At 46.9% G+C, this 17,903-nt stretch overlaps 2 protein-coding genes across 3 annotated transcripts in view; one reads left to right on the forward strand and one right to left on the reverse strand.

Annotated features, from left to right (window-relative positions):
* Positions 1-11,363, forward strand: part of TMEM178A (transmembrane protein 178A) — a 16,084-nt gene extending 4,721 nt beyond the window's left edge. The window contains exons 2-4 of the mRNA XM_034764017.1: positions 7,787-7,900; positions 9,021-9,158; positions 11,044-11,363. Of these exons, the coding sequence (XP_034619908.1) occupies positions 7,834-7,900; positions 9,021-9,158; positions 11,044-11,285 (447 nt within the window). The 5' untranslated portion in view covers positions 7,787-7,833 and the 3' untranslated portion in view covers positions 11,286-11,363. The remainder of the gene's footprint in view (positions 1-7,786; positions 7,901-9,020; positions 9,159-11,043) is intronic.
* Positions 11,364-12,080: 717 nt separating this feature from the next.
* Positions 12,081-17,903, reverse strand: part of LOC117874157 (two pore calcium channel protein 1-like) — a 31,151-nt gene continuing 25,328 nt past the window's right edge. For both annotated transcript variants that reach the window (XM_034764014.1, XM_034764016.1), the window contains 5 exons: positions 17,638-17,857; positions 17,285-17,375; positions 16,422-16,535; positions 15,369-15,487; positions 12,081-13,790 (listed from right to left, as the gene is read on the reverse strand). In XM_034764014.1, the coding sequence (XP_034619905.1) occupies positions 13,645-13,790; positions 15,369-15,487; positions 16,422-16,535; positions 17,285-17,375; positions 17,638-17,857 (690 nt within the window). In that variant the 3' untranslated portion in view covers positions 12,081-13,644. The remainder of the gene's footprint in view (positions 13,791-15,368; positions 15,488-16,421; positions 16,536-17,284; positions 17,376-17,637; positions 17,858-17,903) is intronic.

Raw genomic sequence — 17,903 nt, forward strand, 5'->3', positions numbered from 1 at the left:
AGGGCTGGGCGTGCTGCAGTCCGGCTGCGCCCGCCCGCTCTTCGCCACCTACGCCGGCCTGTGGAGGAAATGCTACTACCTGGGCATCGACCCGGACCTGGACAGCCTGGTGGAGAGAGGTGAGGGAGCGCGGCACGGGGCAGCGGGCACCCTCCGGGCGGGCACTGTGCCCCTGGCATCCCCAACACCCTCCCGCATGGCCACTGTGCGCCTGGCACCCCCAATATCCCCCTGCACGGCCACTGTGCACCCCTCACCCCTCTTCATGGGCACTATGCAGCATGCATCCTCAGCCTTGGGCACTGTGTACCATACACTCCCTGTACCTTCCTGCACGACACAGTGAAGCATACACCCCCAGCACCCCTCTGCATCGGCACTGTGCCGTATGCACCTTCAGGTAGGGCACTGTGCCCCATACAACCTATCACTCCCAGTGCATGTGCAGTGCACACCCGCCACTCCCAATGCACAGGCACTGAACGTCTCACCACCCCAGTATATGGGTACTGTGCACCCCACTGCTCCTATGGTGCATGGGCACTACACACCCCTCCCACCCCAGTGCATGGGTGCCACGCACCAAACACCCGACCCCCCCACAGTGCACAGCGCTGCACACCATGCACCCCTCACCACCTGTGCATGGCTGGGTACAGGGCATCCCCCAAAGCACCATGCACCTTCTTACCCACCAATTTTAGGCAGCATGTACCTCCTCACCACCAACGAACAGGCAACATGCACCTCCAAATGCATGTGAATTATGGACCCTTACTACACCATGAACTCTCACTGCATAGGTACTATACATCGCCAGTGCCATCAGTGCCCAGGCACTATGTACATCCAAGACTCCCCTGCCCAAACACCATGTATCCCCTGACCTAGCAATGCATTGGCACTGTGCACCTTTAATGCACCGTGCACCCACATCCCCTATGCATGGGTACTGTGGATTATGCATCCCTTAATAAACTATGCATCTCCTTACCCACCAATCCACATGCACCTTGCATCCTCTCACCCACCAGTACACAGGCATGGTGCACTATGCACCCCCATCATCCCTCAGTGCATAGGAACCGTGCATCCCCCAATGTGTCATACACCTCCCTCCCTCTCTAAAGCACAAGAACTTCTCCTACTACATGTGCACCATGTGCCCCTCAATGCACCGTGCATCTCTTCTCTCTCCCAGTGCATCAGGTACTCCACTCATGCACAGGGTCCACATACCTCCACTTCTCCCATGCACAGGTACCATGCATTCCAGTTACTCCAGTGCACAAGAACCATGCACACCTTTATATCAGTACATAGGCACCATGCACTTCACACATCCCCCCCCGCAGTGCATGGGCACTGTATACTCCCAGGTGCAAAGGAACCATGTAACAGCTTGCATTCCCCCCACAATGCACTTTCAGATACTAAGGCACCACTCTTTCTCTTCAGTCCTCCCCCATACACAGGCACTATAAACCCTTCCTCCATCTCCAGTACTGGGACCCCATTGCACTCAGCCCCCACAGTGCACCCACACCATGTATCCCTTTCTCTCCCTCCAGTGTGGGGGCACCATGCACTCCATTTCTCCTCTCCCAGTCCCAAAATATACAGGTAGTAGGCTCCCCTTCTAGAGACCCTTTTGCCTCTCCTTCCTGTTCCCAGGGCCGCTGAGAGCGGGTTTGGGCCTTGGTGAAAAAAAATTTTCAGACCCCCCCCGGCAAGGGTGGACCAGCTAAACAGCCGGGGAAACCGGGCCTTGGGCCCCCTTCCGGACTGCCAGGCCCTGGTAATTTGTACCTGTTTCCCACCCTCTTGTCGGCCCTGCCTGTTCCCTTTTATATGCTGGCACCATATATGCTCTTTTTACCACCAATGAGCATACCTCTCACTCTAGCCAGGCCCACATGTGGGGAGACAGTGTGTGACACAGATTCAGGATGAAACACACAACAATTATTCATGCAAGCAACTTAAATTGCAGTAGGACTCCTTCCTTTACTGTACATGCCTCGTCCCATAACCACGTCCTTATGGTTCTTTATTTTTGATGTTGTTAATTTTCAGTAATGACAGTGAAGGGCACCGGCTTTGCATGGGATAGAGTTATTTTTCAGCCTGCAGTGAATGACATACTTCAAAATGAGGGATGTTTGAGAGGTATGCCAACAAATAAAATGGCACCATACGGTTGGCTTCCCCTCCACTGCCACAAATACACTGGCACCAGCCACCCTCTCGCCTCCTCCCCCTCAGTATGGTGTGTGTGTGTGTGTGTGCGCGCGCGCCGGGCGAGAGGGAGGATACATGGGCATAGAGTATTGTCTGAGTGTAAGGCTATGTTTTAGTCATAGGTATTTTTAGTAAAAGTCACGGATAGGTCATGGGCAGTAACAAAAATTCACGGGCCCATGGCCTGTCCATGACTTTTACTAAAAATACCCATGACTAAAACTTGGGTGGGGGGCTGCGAGTGCTCGGGGGGGCAGTCCGGGGGCGCCGTGGGTGCTAGGGGAGGGGGCTGGGGGAACCCACTGGTGGGGGCGGGGGTGGGCAGCATGGCCCCGGATCCCTGCTGTTGCGGGAGGGGGGGATAGGCTGATTCCTTCATGACGTTGCCCCATGTGAGTGAAATCTGTTACATTTCTTCCAGGAATGTACAGAAAATATTAGATTAAACAGAGTGTTAAATTATTTGGGATAAACATATTAATTAGACGGCACAGAGATTCTGCTGAACTGAATGACTCTGCAGTGGGCCAAGTGCAGGACTGTAATGAGGTCAAGGCTCTTTCTGGGAGAGAACCTCTTGCATGGAGGTTGCCTACTGCCCTCTTCCAAAGCCCTTGCACATTAGCAAGGGAGCCCAGCAGTGCATGACAGTGGAGCAGAGGTGGAACCGAGTTCCAGGGCTGGTACTCCCCATCCCATGCTACGATTGTGACCTGCCCATCAGAGACATGGGGGACAGTAGTTACTCTCAGGCCTGAGCATGAGCTGCACAGTGGTTGGGCACGGCGAGAGCAGCACCTGCAGCTGCATTACGAGATATCACGATGCGGGAGGAGGGTCAGGTTGGCCACACTGAAACTTACCCTTGCTCCATGGCTAATCCTGAATCTGCAGTTGCCGGCTGGTGAGAAGAAGGGGAGCCCATAGGCAGGTTGAAATCCTGAGGATCAATAAGAGAGGTGTACAAATACCTGGTGCTGACATCTCTTGAGTGACAAGTGTGCAGTTGATCCACTGGTGTGTTCAAGGTGATGGAAGAGGAAGTGAGTGCAGAACTGCCTGTTTTGTAAGCCACTGGCGTTGAGGAGATCTAGCTATGGCCCTTGGGGTGTTCTCTGGCCCTTTCGGCAGGGCCCTCAGCCCCCATCCTCCCTCTGGGATTGGCTGCCAATGCTTTATGTGCAGGAGTAGCTGGCCACTCCCTACAGTAGCTGCTCTTCCACTGCTCCCACAGTTATGCTGCTGTGTACGTCTGAGTATATGCTGTCTAATATTAAGTAGGCCATTTTTTGTCACTTCTCTGTGTACCTGAAGCAGCCTTCCAAGGCCTCCTGTACATCTCCTCTTTGTGTAAAAATCTGCACTGGTCTTCTAGTAGAACCTCTGTTCCTCCTTAGTGAAAAAGATAAATGTAGCCCAGATAATAACACCTCTGTCCCTTCAGAAATTTAAAGGAATAGTCAACAGACATTTGCATCGTTTGTCACCCCAATCTGAGATGTGACTTTTCTGCTTCCTCCCTTTATTGTCATCTGTTAAATTAGACCTTTGTAGAACAGCCAAGCCTTATGTCACATAGACATGGGCTAATGTTCTTCTTTAGTACATATTGGGAAACAAAGATAACATTTTTGTTTTATGTTGCAGCAATAGATTAAACATTTTCAAACTACACAGATTGACTTAATGCGGGTTTTTTATTTGGTTGGTTAGTTGTTTTGTTTTTCCTAATATTTAACTTTGATATTATATAAGTAGATAATAAACCTTTTAATTACGGCAACAAATAATGTGTAATACACTATTTCATGCTCAAAAGGGTGGGCAGCATCACTTTGTCTTCTTTAGCCACTTGGGTAGAGGAAGAGGGTAGTTATATTGTTAACATTAGGTGCAGTGAATGTTGCACAAAATATCTGTAACTTAATGAAACATTTCAGAGGTGTGCCTTGGAAGACACAAAATTTCATTTACCAGATTGGCTTGAGAATAAGGTAAATAGCTTTCATTATGGCAATGAAGATGCACATTTAAGTGCTGCAATTCATACCATCTTAAGCCAAGCAGTACACTTGCAAATTAGTAGAGAAATGCAAAAATAGATATTGCTTTAAGTGTTCTTATGCTTCTACTCAGCAGACTCATTGTGACATTTCATTGCTTGTGCCTTTAGGGAGAACATTTTGGATTTGGAGTCAGCTACACCCTAGAGCACATGCAAATACTTTCCCTGGGATGGATGTTGTATTTTCAGGGCCAGCCCTGCTCATAACCCATTCCCCATGCCTCTGTTTATAACCAAAATGACATTTTGTTCTCTGCAGCCAACATTCTTGGCTTCTTATTAAAGTCCAAGGGCCAGCTCAGCTGGAGTAAATTGGCATCTCTCCATTGACTTCAGTGCAAATATGAAGATTTACACCAGCTGAGGATCCATCTCGAAATGTCCCAGAGAGTATTAATAGGTAGACTGAGAGAAATCACAAAGGCCCTGCATGTCCTCTCACTCTCCAGTTTTACACTGGTGTGTCCATCCCATTAACTCTTGACTAGCACCAGAGGACCTTTTATAGATATTCCCATAGAGTTGAACTCTAACCTAAGCACGTAATCCTTGTGTCTGCAGACGGGTAACTTTTTCCTTTCCATAAACATCACCTCTCTCTCAGGCATATGCCTCTTTCCTGAGACTCATATTAATTGTGATAGGCCTTGTCTACACTGCCTCTTTACAGTGCTGAAACTGTCTTGCTCAGGGGTGTGAAAAAACACCCCCCTGAGCGATGTAAGTTTCAGCACTGTAAAGCGCCAGTGTGGACAGTGCACCAGCGCTAGGAGCTATTCCCCTCATGGGGGTGGTTTTCTACAGGCAGATCTTTCTCCAGTGCTGGTGCCGCACAGCACCTTAAAGCGCTGCCCTACCCTTAGTAAGAAATGCATTTACAGCTGCTTACCACTTCAAAAAAAAACCACCTTCACCTTTGCAGAATAGTTAAATTCAGATCACAACCTTGCATCCCATTATTTTCCATATGCTGTCTCCTTTTAGTTAAAAGGATTTAATCTGTTTTAATAGTAAATTAAACTAAAAGGACGTCAGTAACATTTGGTCCCCAGTTCCTGCCATCCCATGTGGCCAGCTGATCTCCCACAGCCAGTAACTCTTGGATGTCACCTTGACTGAGTGTCCCAAGTTTGCTCCTCTTGTGCATCTGACTAGAGGTCAGAAGAGTGTTTCCTTTTGAAAATGGACCACAGTGAATTTGCCCCCATAACAGTCTGAGACCCAAAAGCATCTCAACTAAAAACACAGTGAAAGGGAACCATTGTGGTGGGTGGAGAATAGTAAATTCCAGTGCTCCAAACTAAGGTCACGTCCCCTCACTGGCTAGGTGCTGGTAGAAAGGGTTCACAAGGAAGGTTCCAGATCCTCCAAGGTATTTATGCACCTGACTCTCAGTGAAACCAATGAGAGTTGGGCCCCTAAACATCTTTGAGGATATGAGACAAAGTTCACATATTGGGTTCAGCCATCTCCTTCCTTGACTCCATCTCCCTCCAGCTCTCATGCTTCCTACAATTCAGCACCTCTCCTAGTAGCCTGGCTGTCCTCTGACCTGTCCATGATGCCCTTGGGCAAGGCAGGGGGAGGGGAGGCTCTTACTCCATCCCCTTCCTGGGTGATTCACTTTCAGCTCCTGGTGCAACTAGTTTAGTTTAATTATTATTTATATTGCAATAGTATCTTGAGGCCCCGACCAAGAGCAGGACTCCTTTGTGCTGGACACTGCATGCACACACACACACAGAGTAAAGAAAGGTTATTTACTGGTAATTCTTGTTCTTCAAGAGTTCCCTCTGTGCATTCACGCCTGTGGCATTGACTCCCTCTCCTCTTGGCATTTGCACTCGAAGCCAGGGCGCATTAGCCCACAAGAACCACAAGTGGGAAATGCACAGAGCCCCCCAAAGAAGAAACACTCCCTGCCCCAAAGAGCTGACAATCTAAATAGACGAGACAGACGCATCTGACCCAGGCCCTGCCCAGGGACAGGCTGCTGCAGTGTGTCTAGGGCTGAGTCACTGCAGGTGCTGCTTACGGAACGCGTTGGTGCAGTTGAGCAAGCAGCCCGGGTCCGGCTGCGGGTTTGCCTCACAAATACCGCAGAATTGCTCATGGTTTTTCTGTCACAAAGCCTTTCAGTGATGCAATGGAGCCAGACTGCCTTATTGCACAGCAAATATGGGGTTATCCGTACGGGGCCAGGTAACGGCTGTTAAAGCAACAGCCCCTTTTGGGGAGTGCCAGGGAATACCGCCAGTGGCGGATCTTGTAGGCATTTGTTCTGCTGAGAGCACAGCCAAACAGGGTGCCTCTGCATGTGCTGTGGGAGCGCGCACAGGAGAAGCAGCTGCTACATACTGTGACAGGGGTGCGTCATGTGTTTTCCCTCCCATCCCCAGATTTGGATCAGTCTCTAGGAGGAACCCCTTCAGTGTGCCAGACCCCTTAGGGGTCTCCCTTTTCCTCCAAGGTAAGCCACGTGGCTTCACTGCCTCCTTAACTGGACCTCTGGGCCTGCAGAACCTCTACTTCACACCGTGAGCTCTGTTCAGTGAGTCCAGCTGAGACAGATCCCTGATGGAGACTTGTCCACTCAGCAGGGATTCATGCACCTCGCTCATTATTTGCAGTGACGCTCACCAGCGCTGTCCAAACAGTTGGTTTTATTAGTCATCTGGAACACAGCATAGGAAGTCCTTAGGATATTATAGAGAACTGAAGGTTAAAGCTCTGGTTAGCCAAGAGCCCAGCCAAGCTGTAGGGAACCCCTTGATTCAAGGTCTCACTCTGTGTCTGACCTCCTTTGTCAGACTACAGGTGAGTCCCGACTCCTTCCAGCAGCCAACACTTATCCCCCCCACCTTGCACCTCTCCAGTCCTTTGATCTCAAGCTGGGGGATTGTTGTTCTCTAAGGAGAGATGGGGAAGTCCTTATCCAAGGCTCACTGGTTGCTAGGTGTCAATGTCCCATCTGTATCCCATTGACTTTCAATGAGATTAGGGCTCCTAATTGCCTACATCTCTTTTGAAAAATTGACTTAGACTCTTAAATCACTTAAGTGCTTTTGAAAATTTGACCCCAAGTTCCTGGGACCTTGTGGGTCTGGATCCTCTCTAGCATCTCGTGGGGGGAGAGGGCTGCTTAGAAAAGGCCCCAGAGTGAACTCAGAGCAGCGGGTGGGTGTGTGCACATCCATGCGCGCGTGAACTCTCCCAGCCTGAGGGGCTTGCATATCTCTCACTAGCATCAAGCTTCTGCCATTTGTAGGGAGAGGGGGCGTTGGGTGTTCAGTGCAGGGTAGAAGCAGCGAGGTAGTCTGTGGGCATGGGGAGAGCAAATGGAGAGAAGGAAGTGTGGACTAATTGTATTAAAAGACAATTTACAGCCTAGCTGTCAGTGTTTAACACAGTGTTCTCTGGGGGAACCTGCTCGGTTTTTAGCCGGCAGGTTAATGAAGTCTCTGTCTTCCTTTCCTGAAGGTATTGTTCAGAGATGCACAGCTATCAAATACCATTTCTCCCAGCCAATGCGCTTACGAAATATTCCATTCAACTTAACCAAGACCATCCAGCAAGATGAGTGGCATCTGCTTCGTAAGTACACGATTTGTCAGCTCTCATCTGGGGACGCACAAGTTTCTCCATAATTCTGTCAGTGTTTCACATGAAAAAGCAAGACAGCGTGCTGGTCTGTAGATAGGGTTTGCCATGCTGAATCAGACCAGGGCTCTGTCTAACCAGTAACCTCTCTCTGGCCAGTGCCAGTATCAGATGCTTCAAAGGAAGGGGTAAGAAATCCCATAGTAAGCAAATATGGAATAACCTACCTACAGGTAAATATCTTCCTAGCCCCCATCCTTTACAAGTTGGCTTATGCCCTGAAGCATGGCTGTTTATATCCCTTCTAAAGCTTTTTTTTAATTTTAAATCCCATCTGATGTCGCTCTGGACGCTCTTGTTTTTCATGTAATTGGTCAGTCTTTTTTTGATTCCTGGTAAACTCTTGGCCTAAATTATGTCTTTGGCAATGAGTTCTACAGGCTAACTGCGCAGTATGTAAAAATGTATTTACTTTTATCTATTTTAAATGTGTTGCCTCGCAATTTCATTAGATATCCCCTCGTTCTGTGTTATGAGAAAGGGTAAATAGGAACCAACCCCTGGTTTAATTTTTCTGTACTGCTCACTATATTCTATACCTCTGTCAAGTCCCTTCTTATTCCTCTCCTGTCTAAACAGTCCCAATCTTTTCATTCTCACTCTAAAGTTAATTTTTTTTCATGCCCCTAATCCTTTTTGTTGTCTGTCTCTGAACCACTTGTATTATCTGCTGTGTTCTCTAAGATGGGGTGACCAGAACTGGTATTCCAGATCAGGTCACATCATTGGTGCAGTAGTGACATTAGAACACTTTCAGTATTACTTTCTGTTCCATTGCATCTCCATCTAAACATTTTGTTTGCTCTTTTAACCATTGCTACGCACTGAGGAGGGTTGTTTAGTCAGCTATCCACTCTGGAGCCCACACCTTCTTCTGAGTGGTTACAATTAACTTAGAACCAAGCTTTGCCTATGAGTGGCTCGAAAGATTCTTCCAATATGCATTACCTTGCATTTGCCAATAGGGTTTGTCTATAGTTCCTTGCCACTCTCTTTTTTGCTCCAAGCAAAAGGGTGGTGTTTAATCTCTGCTCTACTTCTGATACGGAAGCAGATTTAAGAAGAATCACGGCTGGTTTTCTGGGCATGGCAGTTGCTGTTCTTGTCTGTGGATGCATCGTAGCGGCAGTCAGTTTCTTTTGGGAGGAAAGCCTCACACAGCACGTGGCAGGCCTTCTATTCCTTATGACAGGTATTGTGCCATCTTTGTGTGCTAATGACAAATGAAGCCCTTGATTAGGTTTCTCTTTGGTAGACTGTGCTTGTTATCCACCAGCAGAGAACACCTTCCTTTGATCTTTCCAGTTAGAACTGACTTTCCACTGCAGCTATTCGGGCAGACGTCAAAAAAGCAGGCAAGATTTTTCTGAGTACTGTATGAAAACCGAAAGGGACCATTTAATTTCTTCTTCCAAAAAAGGGAATAAAAAGATTGTTCTTCACGCTGCATAGCTGTGCCTGGGAGAAAGAAGGGGTAAGAGCACTCCCTTACAGCGCTTGCACAGACTATGCAAACTCTAGGACCAGGCGTGCAGGGGCACGTGGGCATTGTGCCATTGCTTATTTCCCTGCTTGAGCATGTGGATGGGGAAGAGTGGGCAGAGCGTTGGTCCCTTGCCTTCAATTTACCAGCCAGCAAACCTGAGACAGCATGGGAGGGTGTCATAATTTGCTGGGAAATGATTTCTTTCCAAAGCAAAGAGGGAGGCTGAGACTAAATTGTGTTGGAGTTACAGCGTCTGCCAGGGCTACTCCTGGAGGGGTGCAGTTTACACCCCTTCTTTTGCACAAGACTGGGTCTAAAGGCAAAATCTATCCCTAACTTCACGTTAGTGGGGAAGACTAGGGAATAGGTTCCCCTCCCCCCCCCATTCCTTCTTAACTCTGTCCTTAAAACAACAAAGGAGAAGTCTAAATTACAGCAAAAGCAGCAGTCGTATAGTTAAGTCAGTGTAACCATTTTATTTTTGTCCAAGTCATTTATAACATATTGAAACTTTCACCCCTCAGGTTACCGCTTTCCATCATTGGTTTTTTCCTAAAAATGAACTTTTTGGGGAAGTTTGAGGAAAAGTGTTCGGCTGTTTTTTCAGAGTGAAGGTGGACAGGTGTTATTTGGTTCCTATTATTAAAAAAAAAAAGTCTTTCAATTTTTTTTTGCAAATAGCAAAAATGTCAAAGGGTAGGAAAGGTTAAATTCATTGTGGGAAAAGCCCTTAATGAGAAGCAATTATTTTCCCTGGTCTGGAGGAAATGTATATTGATTTGACCAAGTTATAAACCTCTGAAAACCACATATTGAGCATATAGATTTTATTCCATAAACCTGTAAAGTGCAAGCCTAAGGAAGAATTCATTGTGACTATACGTGTATAGCTAATTTCACTGCATAATGAAACATCTAGCCCAATAGATTGCTGCCGACCCAGGAGGGACACTCTGGACAGGGAGACGAGCTCCTGCAGACAGATGTGCAGTGGCTGAGAGGAGAGGAGCTCACTCTTCCACATCAGAGCTATGCTGGGGAAGGCTGGCTGGGGATGCATGATTGAGTAAATTACATGCACAGACTAGATTTTGTCAAGTGCATACAAAACAATTGCCTCAGCTAGCCCACCATGGATCTTGTGAGGTGTGAAGAGGCTGCTCTCAGCCATGGGTCTTCAGGGGTGCAAAAAGAGGAGTCTCCAATCTGAATATGTTAAGCAGGCCTCACGGATCCACATGCAGGGCACTTAACACCCCTGCTCTAAAAGAATTCTCCTGGGGTAACAACTGCAGCCAACCTTAAACCGCTTGTATAAACTGAGAGCTTTTTTCCAAGTAGGAACTACAAGAAATTACATTAAGTTCATAATTAAAATACAGAGCCAGCGCTCAAAGCCTTGTATAGTCAGATAAGACCCTGAAACATTGTAAATGCCAGCATTAATACCACATGTTCTATCCAAGTAAGAAAACAGCTTTTGCCTAGTCTTTTGATTATATAAACTATTGTTTAACAGGGATGTGTTTGCTCTTTTATTTATCCCAGGCTGTATAACTCTACTAACCCTGAGAATATGTTTTGTTTGCAGGAATATTTTGCACTATTTCTCTGTGCACTTATGCAGCAAGTATATCATATGATCTAAACCGCCTACCAACATTCATATATAGTCTTCCTGATGATGTGGAACATGGATACAGCTGGTCTATATTTTGTGCTTGGTGCAGTTTAGGATTTATAGTAGCAGCAGGATGTCTTTGTGCTGCTTATCCGTTTGTTAGCAGGACCAAGATTATTCATCTAAAGTCTACCAGAAACTCTTCTGTATGATTGCTTCTCAGAAGATGAAATTCTCTACCCTTGTTCAGGGACAGGCGAACAATATTGTGCAAGGACTTACCACAAAAAAGTGAAAGGAAAGTTACATTCAGGGTTCCATGCACAAATACCTGATCCTTCAAAAATCTACCAGTCAGGAAACAAGAGGCGTTCTGTTCTGCTTTCTAGCTGACTGAAATCAAAGAAAGGAAACACCTTCCCAAGGACAAGAGTAGTAGGGGTATCAACTGCTTCAGTCAAAATACTGTGTATACATGTGTCTGAAAGGAGATGAGGCTATTCACACAGGAAAAGTTAAATGGTTGGGAAAAGCTGGGATGAGAATTTAGGGCTATTTCTATTTTTCAAATGTTTGTAAATAAAGTAACTTATCAGAGGGGAAAAAAATCATTGCCGTTTGAGTCAGAAAAATATGCTTTTCTTTCCATAGGATCATGCTTAATACACTTTAATGCAGCTTCATCTGGACTTGAATTTAGGGGAGGTTTGTTAGTTTTTTGCTGTCAGATAGACCCAGTCTCTTCCCCTGTACCCCATATGAATGTTTTGTCAAAACAAGAATCCTGCTTGGTTTCATTTCCCTTTGTATTTTATAAGTAACTAAAAATGTTCATGGTTTATATAGATGAGAATTCATTCATTCCCCCTGATACTGTTGGAAGTTACCTCTGTTGTGAAGCTTCAGCATCTTTGTGTTAAACTTCAATTCAGTAGTAAAACACCTCCCTCTGCAAACACTGTGTTTGTGTTGAATAGAAGTTAGGGGCTTAGAACTGGGTTTTCTCTTGAAGGTGGTGTAACTCAAACCTGAATGTGAATCATTACAGCAGGCTTTCGAGTGATAGGGTAGTCACAGATCCAGTTGAGCGTCCCTCTTGGTTCTCACCAGACTGCTGTGAAAGGCAATCTAGCTTCTGGCTCCCAGGTTTTAAGCCTCCAGACTCTGAACAGAGCTCCTGCCACTGCCTTTATGAGCACTACTTCCTCCTCCTTCCCCCCTCCCCCCAGCTGTAAGGATTCTTCATTTGCAACTGCAGCATGAAAGCACAGCCCTGCGCACTCTCACAGTCCTCCCTCCTTGCCCTCAGCCACTGTTCCAGGCTCAGACCTTTGTGAGTGAGCAGAAGGAACAGAGGCATTCAGGGGCCAGATGTCCCTTTTGTAACCTCAGCTTCAAACGTTTGGGGGTAGAAGAGGGAGACTGTGCATTGCCAGACAGAACCCAAAGTTGGCTCTTGGTGAGCGCCTCCCCCATCCCACAAGCATCAATGTACACAGGCAACTTCCTCCACCAACTACTGGTGAAGAACCTGTTCCTGTTTCCTTCCACCCTTCGGGCAAGTCTTGGAAAGCTGTGTGGGCCCCTGTATGAAAGTGAAATCAACTATACCTTCCTTCTCACCCACGCTGTATTGATACAGGCTTATCCCAAATGAGTGCTTGCTTACTCAGAGTAGATTGGGTGTCTCTTTACAGCAGGATACTTCCTCACATGCTTTAATGAATGATGGTATGAGGCTCTTTGCACAAATCAGGCAGACATCTCTGCATCAGTAAAGTCTGGAGACCTGACATGACTATTTCTTTGCAACCAGAACAGCTAGAGCCTTTCTTGAAAAAAGCAGAGACTCTAGAGAACGAGTGAGAGGCTCATCTGCACGCACCTCTCTGCAGAACAGTGTTTCAGGCTATTTGGATTTGCCCACAGCTGTGGAATATTAGCAGCTGAGAAAGGTTAAGGTACTGGCCAACCTCTGTGCACCCCCCACTTAGCTGCCATGGTTAATTAGCCCTTTGAAAGCATGTCATGGCAAGGGCTAGTGAAATAGCCCATTAAGTAGGAGCTTTGTGCCAATCATTTTTATTTTAGCTTACACATTTATCCATATAGTCTTGACTGGTAGTGCATCTAAAGTCACTGTACTAGAAAATTTCCAGTTATAAGTAGCTAAATATTCCTTAACAAGGTCAGACTTTTAATCAATATATGTAATGCTACAATATTTTTAGGTAGCATGATCTCTTACCGAGCTATCTAAGTAAGATGCACACTCTTAACACTCCATGAGCTTTCCCTTTAGGAAATATTTGCCTTTCCAGGATTTATATGGTCAGTTTTACCGGGAGTAAAAGTCCGCAATCTGACACAGAGTGCTACCAGTTTGCTGCCACTTTAAATATAACCCGTCCAATGTGCAGAAGAGCATCATTGTGCAGACTTGCTCTAGAACTCCAAGAATCCTGTACATGACAGTGCCAAAGTTGTCTGAATTGGAGTCAGAGCAGAGATCTCTTAAGAATTAATAGAGACAGCTAGTGTTTCCACTTCTACTCCCTTCAGTTCTCCCCCCTATGCAGCGCTGTCAAAGGTGGGATTCTTTGGGTAAACATCAGCAGGGGAGAGGTTTAAGATTTCGTCCACTGATGGCCCATCATCTTCTGGTAGTATCTCTGCCTCAAACATACGCTGAAGCAAAGCGTCAACTGTTCTGTACCCTGAGAAAAGAAAAAAAAAAAAATACATTGGTTTCTATACTGGCCTAGGCTAGTTAAATCAAGGGAATGGCTACTTTATGCTCAAAGGCTGAGTGGTCAAGTCAAGTCATTCTGTGATATGCTGCCGGCTTACATCCCATTCCCCAGCAACCAAAGGCAGCTCTTTCAATCAGCATGTGTTATTTACCACTATAAAAACCATATACATGTGAGAACCTCCCTCTGTAGGATTGGTCCCTACAACACATTTTCTAGCACTTTGCCCAATAACTATTTGAACATCCTGAACAAATCCACATTGAAAGAGCAAACAGGTTTCATTAACTGCTGCCCGTTCAAGGGATTTTTTTAAATGAAGCAGTTTTGATAGAGCACTTGAAGCAGGGAGCTCCATATGCAGCCCCTAGACTCAGGCTTTCAGTCAGTTTTTGTGTTAAACAGTGAATGCAGGCTTATAGTGAGCTTCAACAGGAAACAGCCAAGATACAGGGAGAGAGTTTCTGGGAGGGAAGGATGAGCATTAAACCAAGCAGTAAGAGTTGCAAAGAGTTACCAAAGAGCCTCAGCCAGGATAAAAGTGAAGTGGATACAAGGAGAAAACAGCAACAAAGAGGCTTCCTAACATCTGGAGAAGCTGAACCACCAAGACTGTTCCTTGTGTAAGTAGCTACTGCAGGCAACGAGCTCATGCTGTAAAGCCCAGGAGCTTGACAAAGAAAGTGCTACAATAAAAACAGCAGAAACACTATTAGAATCGGAGTGGGGATGCCAAAAAGCCCCAAACTGCATTCTGATTGGCTGTTGAGCCTGATTGTGATCAAATATGGCACAAACATGTGGGCGTGCTCCGATGAAAGAAGTGCTGGGGGCTCAAGCAATTTTTTAACTTTCATAACTGACGCAGCAAGCATAGAGGTGCCGGGGCTACGAACTGCCAAGCCAAGAGCCCTGCCAGTGCCCATCATACTTCATGGACGAGAAGATATGTGCGGGTTGGAAATATTCCTAAAGAGACTCCTGGGCCCCAGCCTGCCATTTAAAGGGGATCTAGGTGGGTTTTAGCTGCAGAGACAGCTACACCTATATCAGCTTCCCCTGCCACCCCAATGCAGGGCTGCTCCCCTCCCTGCCTTGGGACCGGAAGTGCCCTGGACATCTGTGTTTGATGAGATCAGGGGAGAATTAAGGTTTTGAACAGCTCATCTCACCAGAAGTGGCTTCTTCTAGAGTCCCACTAAGCTTTTTTTTCTTCCCCCCAAAATGGTCAAGTTAACACGCCATCCTGTAATGGCAACTGTGCACAAGTAGGCTATTGGAGAGGGGCTCAGTTGGGTAGAGGCACACTGCACCTAAAAACACACACACACACCTGCGAGGGTGCACTCACTGACTCATTGCTGTGGGTTGATTAATGCCAATTCACAGCAATTCAGGAAATCTCCATTTGTCAGCACCCAGGGTCTTCCAGCGGCAGTTCACCGCCCTGGAATATTTGTAATCACGAGAGACCTGACCAACAAGCAGAGAATTCAGCAGTGGATTCGTTCCCCAGAGAAGAGCCTTCGGGAATGGACTTACTTTTAGAAGCTATTTTAAACATCAGCCCTTTAGACTTTTTCTTGGTTATTTCTTCCCCTCCGAGGTCATTCTCACTGGTTTCCATGTTGTCTATTAGTTTACCATCACGCAGTTCTTCCCTTTAAATAAAAAAAAAATATATATATATATCCCTATGAAGCCACTTAAAAATGCACTCCAGTGCTCTCCACAAGTTCATGGACTGGACTGGCTCTCCCAGGCTTTTGCTATTGGGGCTTGGAGCCCCAGCAGTCCCTCCCCCAAAGGCCCCTCTGCATGCAAAGCAGAGCATGGCTCAGAATCAATGGAGCAGACCCTACGATGCAGGAGCAGAACTCCCATACCTCCGTCAGGAGAGAAGGGAGAAGGAGAAAGCAACCTTTCCCCATTCTAAACATACAACCAACTGCGGCTATTGACAGTCTTCCAACGGGGTCAGTGAAATGCCGGCCTCTTACAGCAAGAGGCAGGTGCCGGTCTGCCTCCCACCCTGCGACTGGGAATGAGCAGAGATGTCTGTCCAGAGAGGGTCTCATTTTAGCTGTTGGCCCATTAGGGGCTAAGTCAGCTCCCTGAGCTCACACTCCCCTGCCCAAGCCACGTTCTAGGCTAGGGTTTAAAGGAACTAACACCACACCTTTCAATCAGAGTCCAGATGCCCACTGCAGCCACTCAGCCTGTCTAATGAGGGAAATCGGATGGTCTCTGAATACAGTGACTAGAGCAGCTCGAGACGGTTTTATTGATTTCACTAAAGTAGCTCCCTGAACACCCCTCTCTGCCAAAGGCAGGCAAGCTATGTGTGTGCGCGCAGGAGGGAATGTGAGAGAAAGTGGAGCGTAGGTAAGAGCCTATGCAGAAGAGACACCTGTTTCTTGTCCAAGGCATCTGATCACCACAAGGAAATGCAACTGAACTCACCCAGGAGACTCTGGAAACCTAGATCCCTCAGCTGCACATCACGAAGGACAATCTGATTACACTTCCCTTCAGTAATGGATGTGTTGAGAGACCCACCCACCAAGTACCACGTTTCCCCTGTAGTTTACTTACTCTTGGATTCCTACTCCCAGCTCTTGAATTTTCCTCTCAATGGCAGTTTCTACTTCACTCTTTTCCAGGGAGTACTCCACAAAGAAAGCTTCTAGGATAAATGCTATGAGAATACTGAAGGGGTGGGGGGGAGGGAAAAAGGGGAAAGACACGCTGTTTGTATAATCCTGCCTTTTCTTAGCAACATGCCCAATGTTTTTGCCGAGTAAGCCCTTGCATTATTAATGGATTTCTGCCATAGCAGACTGTGGAATTCATGGCCCATCAGTACAAATCGGTCAGTGCCTAGATACCATGGAAATGCCCCCAGAGCAATAAATAGCCTTTGCTATTTGCCGAAGACCCCCCCAACCTGTCTTCATGGCCCGGCACTGAACAGGGATGGAGGAACCTGCAGAGTCCCAGTCAGATTTGCAGCTAGACACAGTTTAATTCTTATTCTTTAAAATTCCAGCCCCAAGCAGCACTTTACAGAGTTAAGTGCTGTTGTCCATGAGACTCGTTCAGGGCTTGCTGTACCTCCCCTCTCTAAAGCACCCCCAGTCCTTCCTCCGCAGGGGACATAGAATCCCTCGTTCCTTCCTGCCTAGGATGTTCCATCTTCTGAGGAGGAGAAATCACCCTTTTCATCCCTAAGGTGTCCCCCAGCTCAGTACCTCTTCACGCATCCGTCAGCAGGAGGCATTTGCAGGGAAACCACCGTAATCCGGAGCCCAAGTGTATCAGCCCAACCACGCAGCAGAGCTCCAGCCCTCCAGGCAGAAAGAGCCCCATGAACACATTACCTCAGGCCTTCAGCCGGCTGTGGCTCTAAGCCCCATGCTTCCCCACGCCCAAACAGATGGAAACGTCGCTGAACTTACTTTATGATCATGATCACCACCACAATGTGGAAGGCAATGAAGTACAGCTTGGCAGTCTGATGAGTGACCAGGGCAAAGCCATTGGCAAGAAGTATAAAGTTAAGGACTAGGGCAGAAAGGGAACGTCTCCCTGCTGAGAACACCCTGCTTGGGACAGTCAGGATGAAGACAAGACAAGACACATTTGAGCTTCCCTGGGTGACGCTTCCTAGTTAAAAACTTTACTGAAGGGAATTAAGATCGCATTTCTGTCTCCATTTTGATCCCATTGAAGTCAATGGTGTGGGGGTGTCTTTCCATTGACTTCTGTGGACTCTGGATTGGACCCTGTGTTATAGATACAGAAAGGATATCGTGCCACTGATTGACGACAGTCAGCTCCATCAGAACAACGAATGAAGATGTGATGTCATTGAAGTTGTTCTTGCAGTATTTGGCTCGAGCAAACATAGAATCTTTTAAGGCAGGGTTTCCGCACTCCAGGGCATGATGGGCAGTGGAATTCCTGGGAAAGAACTGGATTTTCCCCTGGAATAGTTCCATGCCAATGATAGCAAACATGTAGTATACCACCTAGGGAGAAAGAGACCCATTCCCATAGAGGGGAACGTCACATGAC

Source organism: Trachemys scripta, chromosome 3, assembly GCF_013100865.1.
Source record: "Trachemys scripta elegans isolate TJP31775 chromosome 3, CAS_Tse_1.0, whole genome shotgun sequence".
Taxonomy (NCBI): domain Eukaryota; kingdom Metazoa; phylum Chordata; order Testudines; family Emydidae; genus Trachemys; species Trachemys scripta.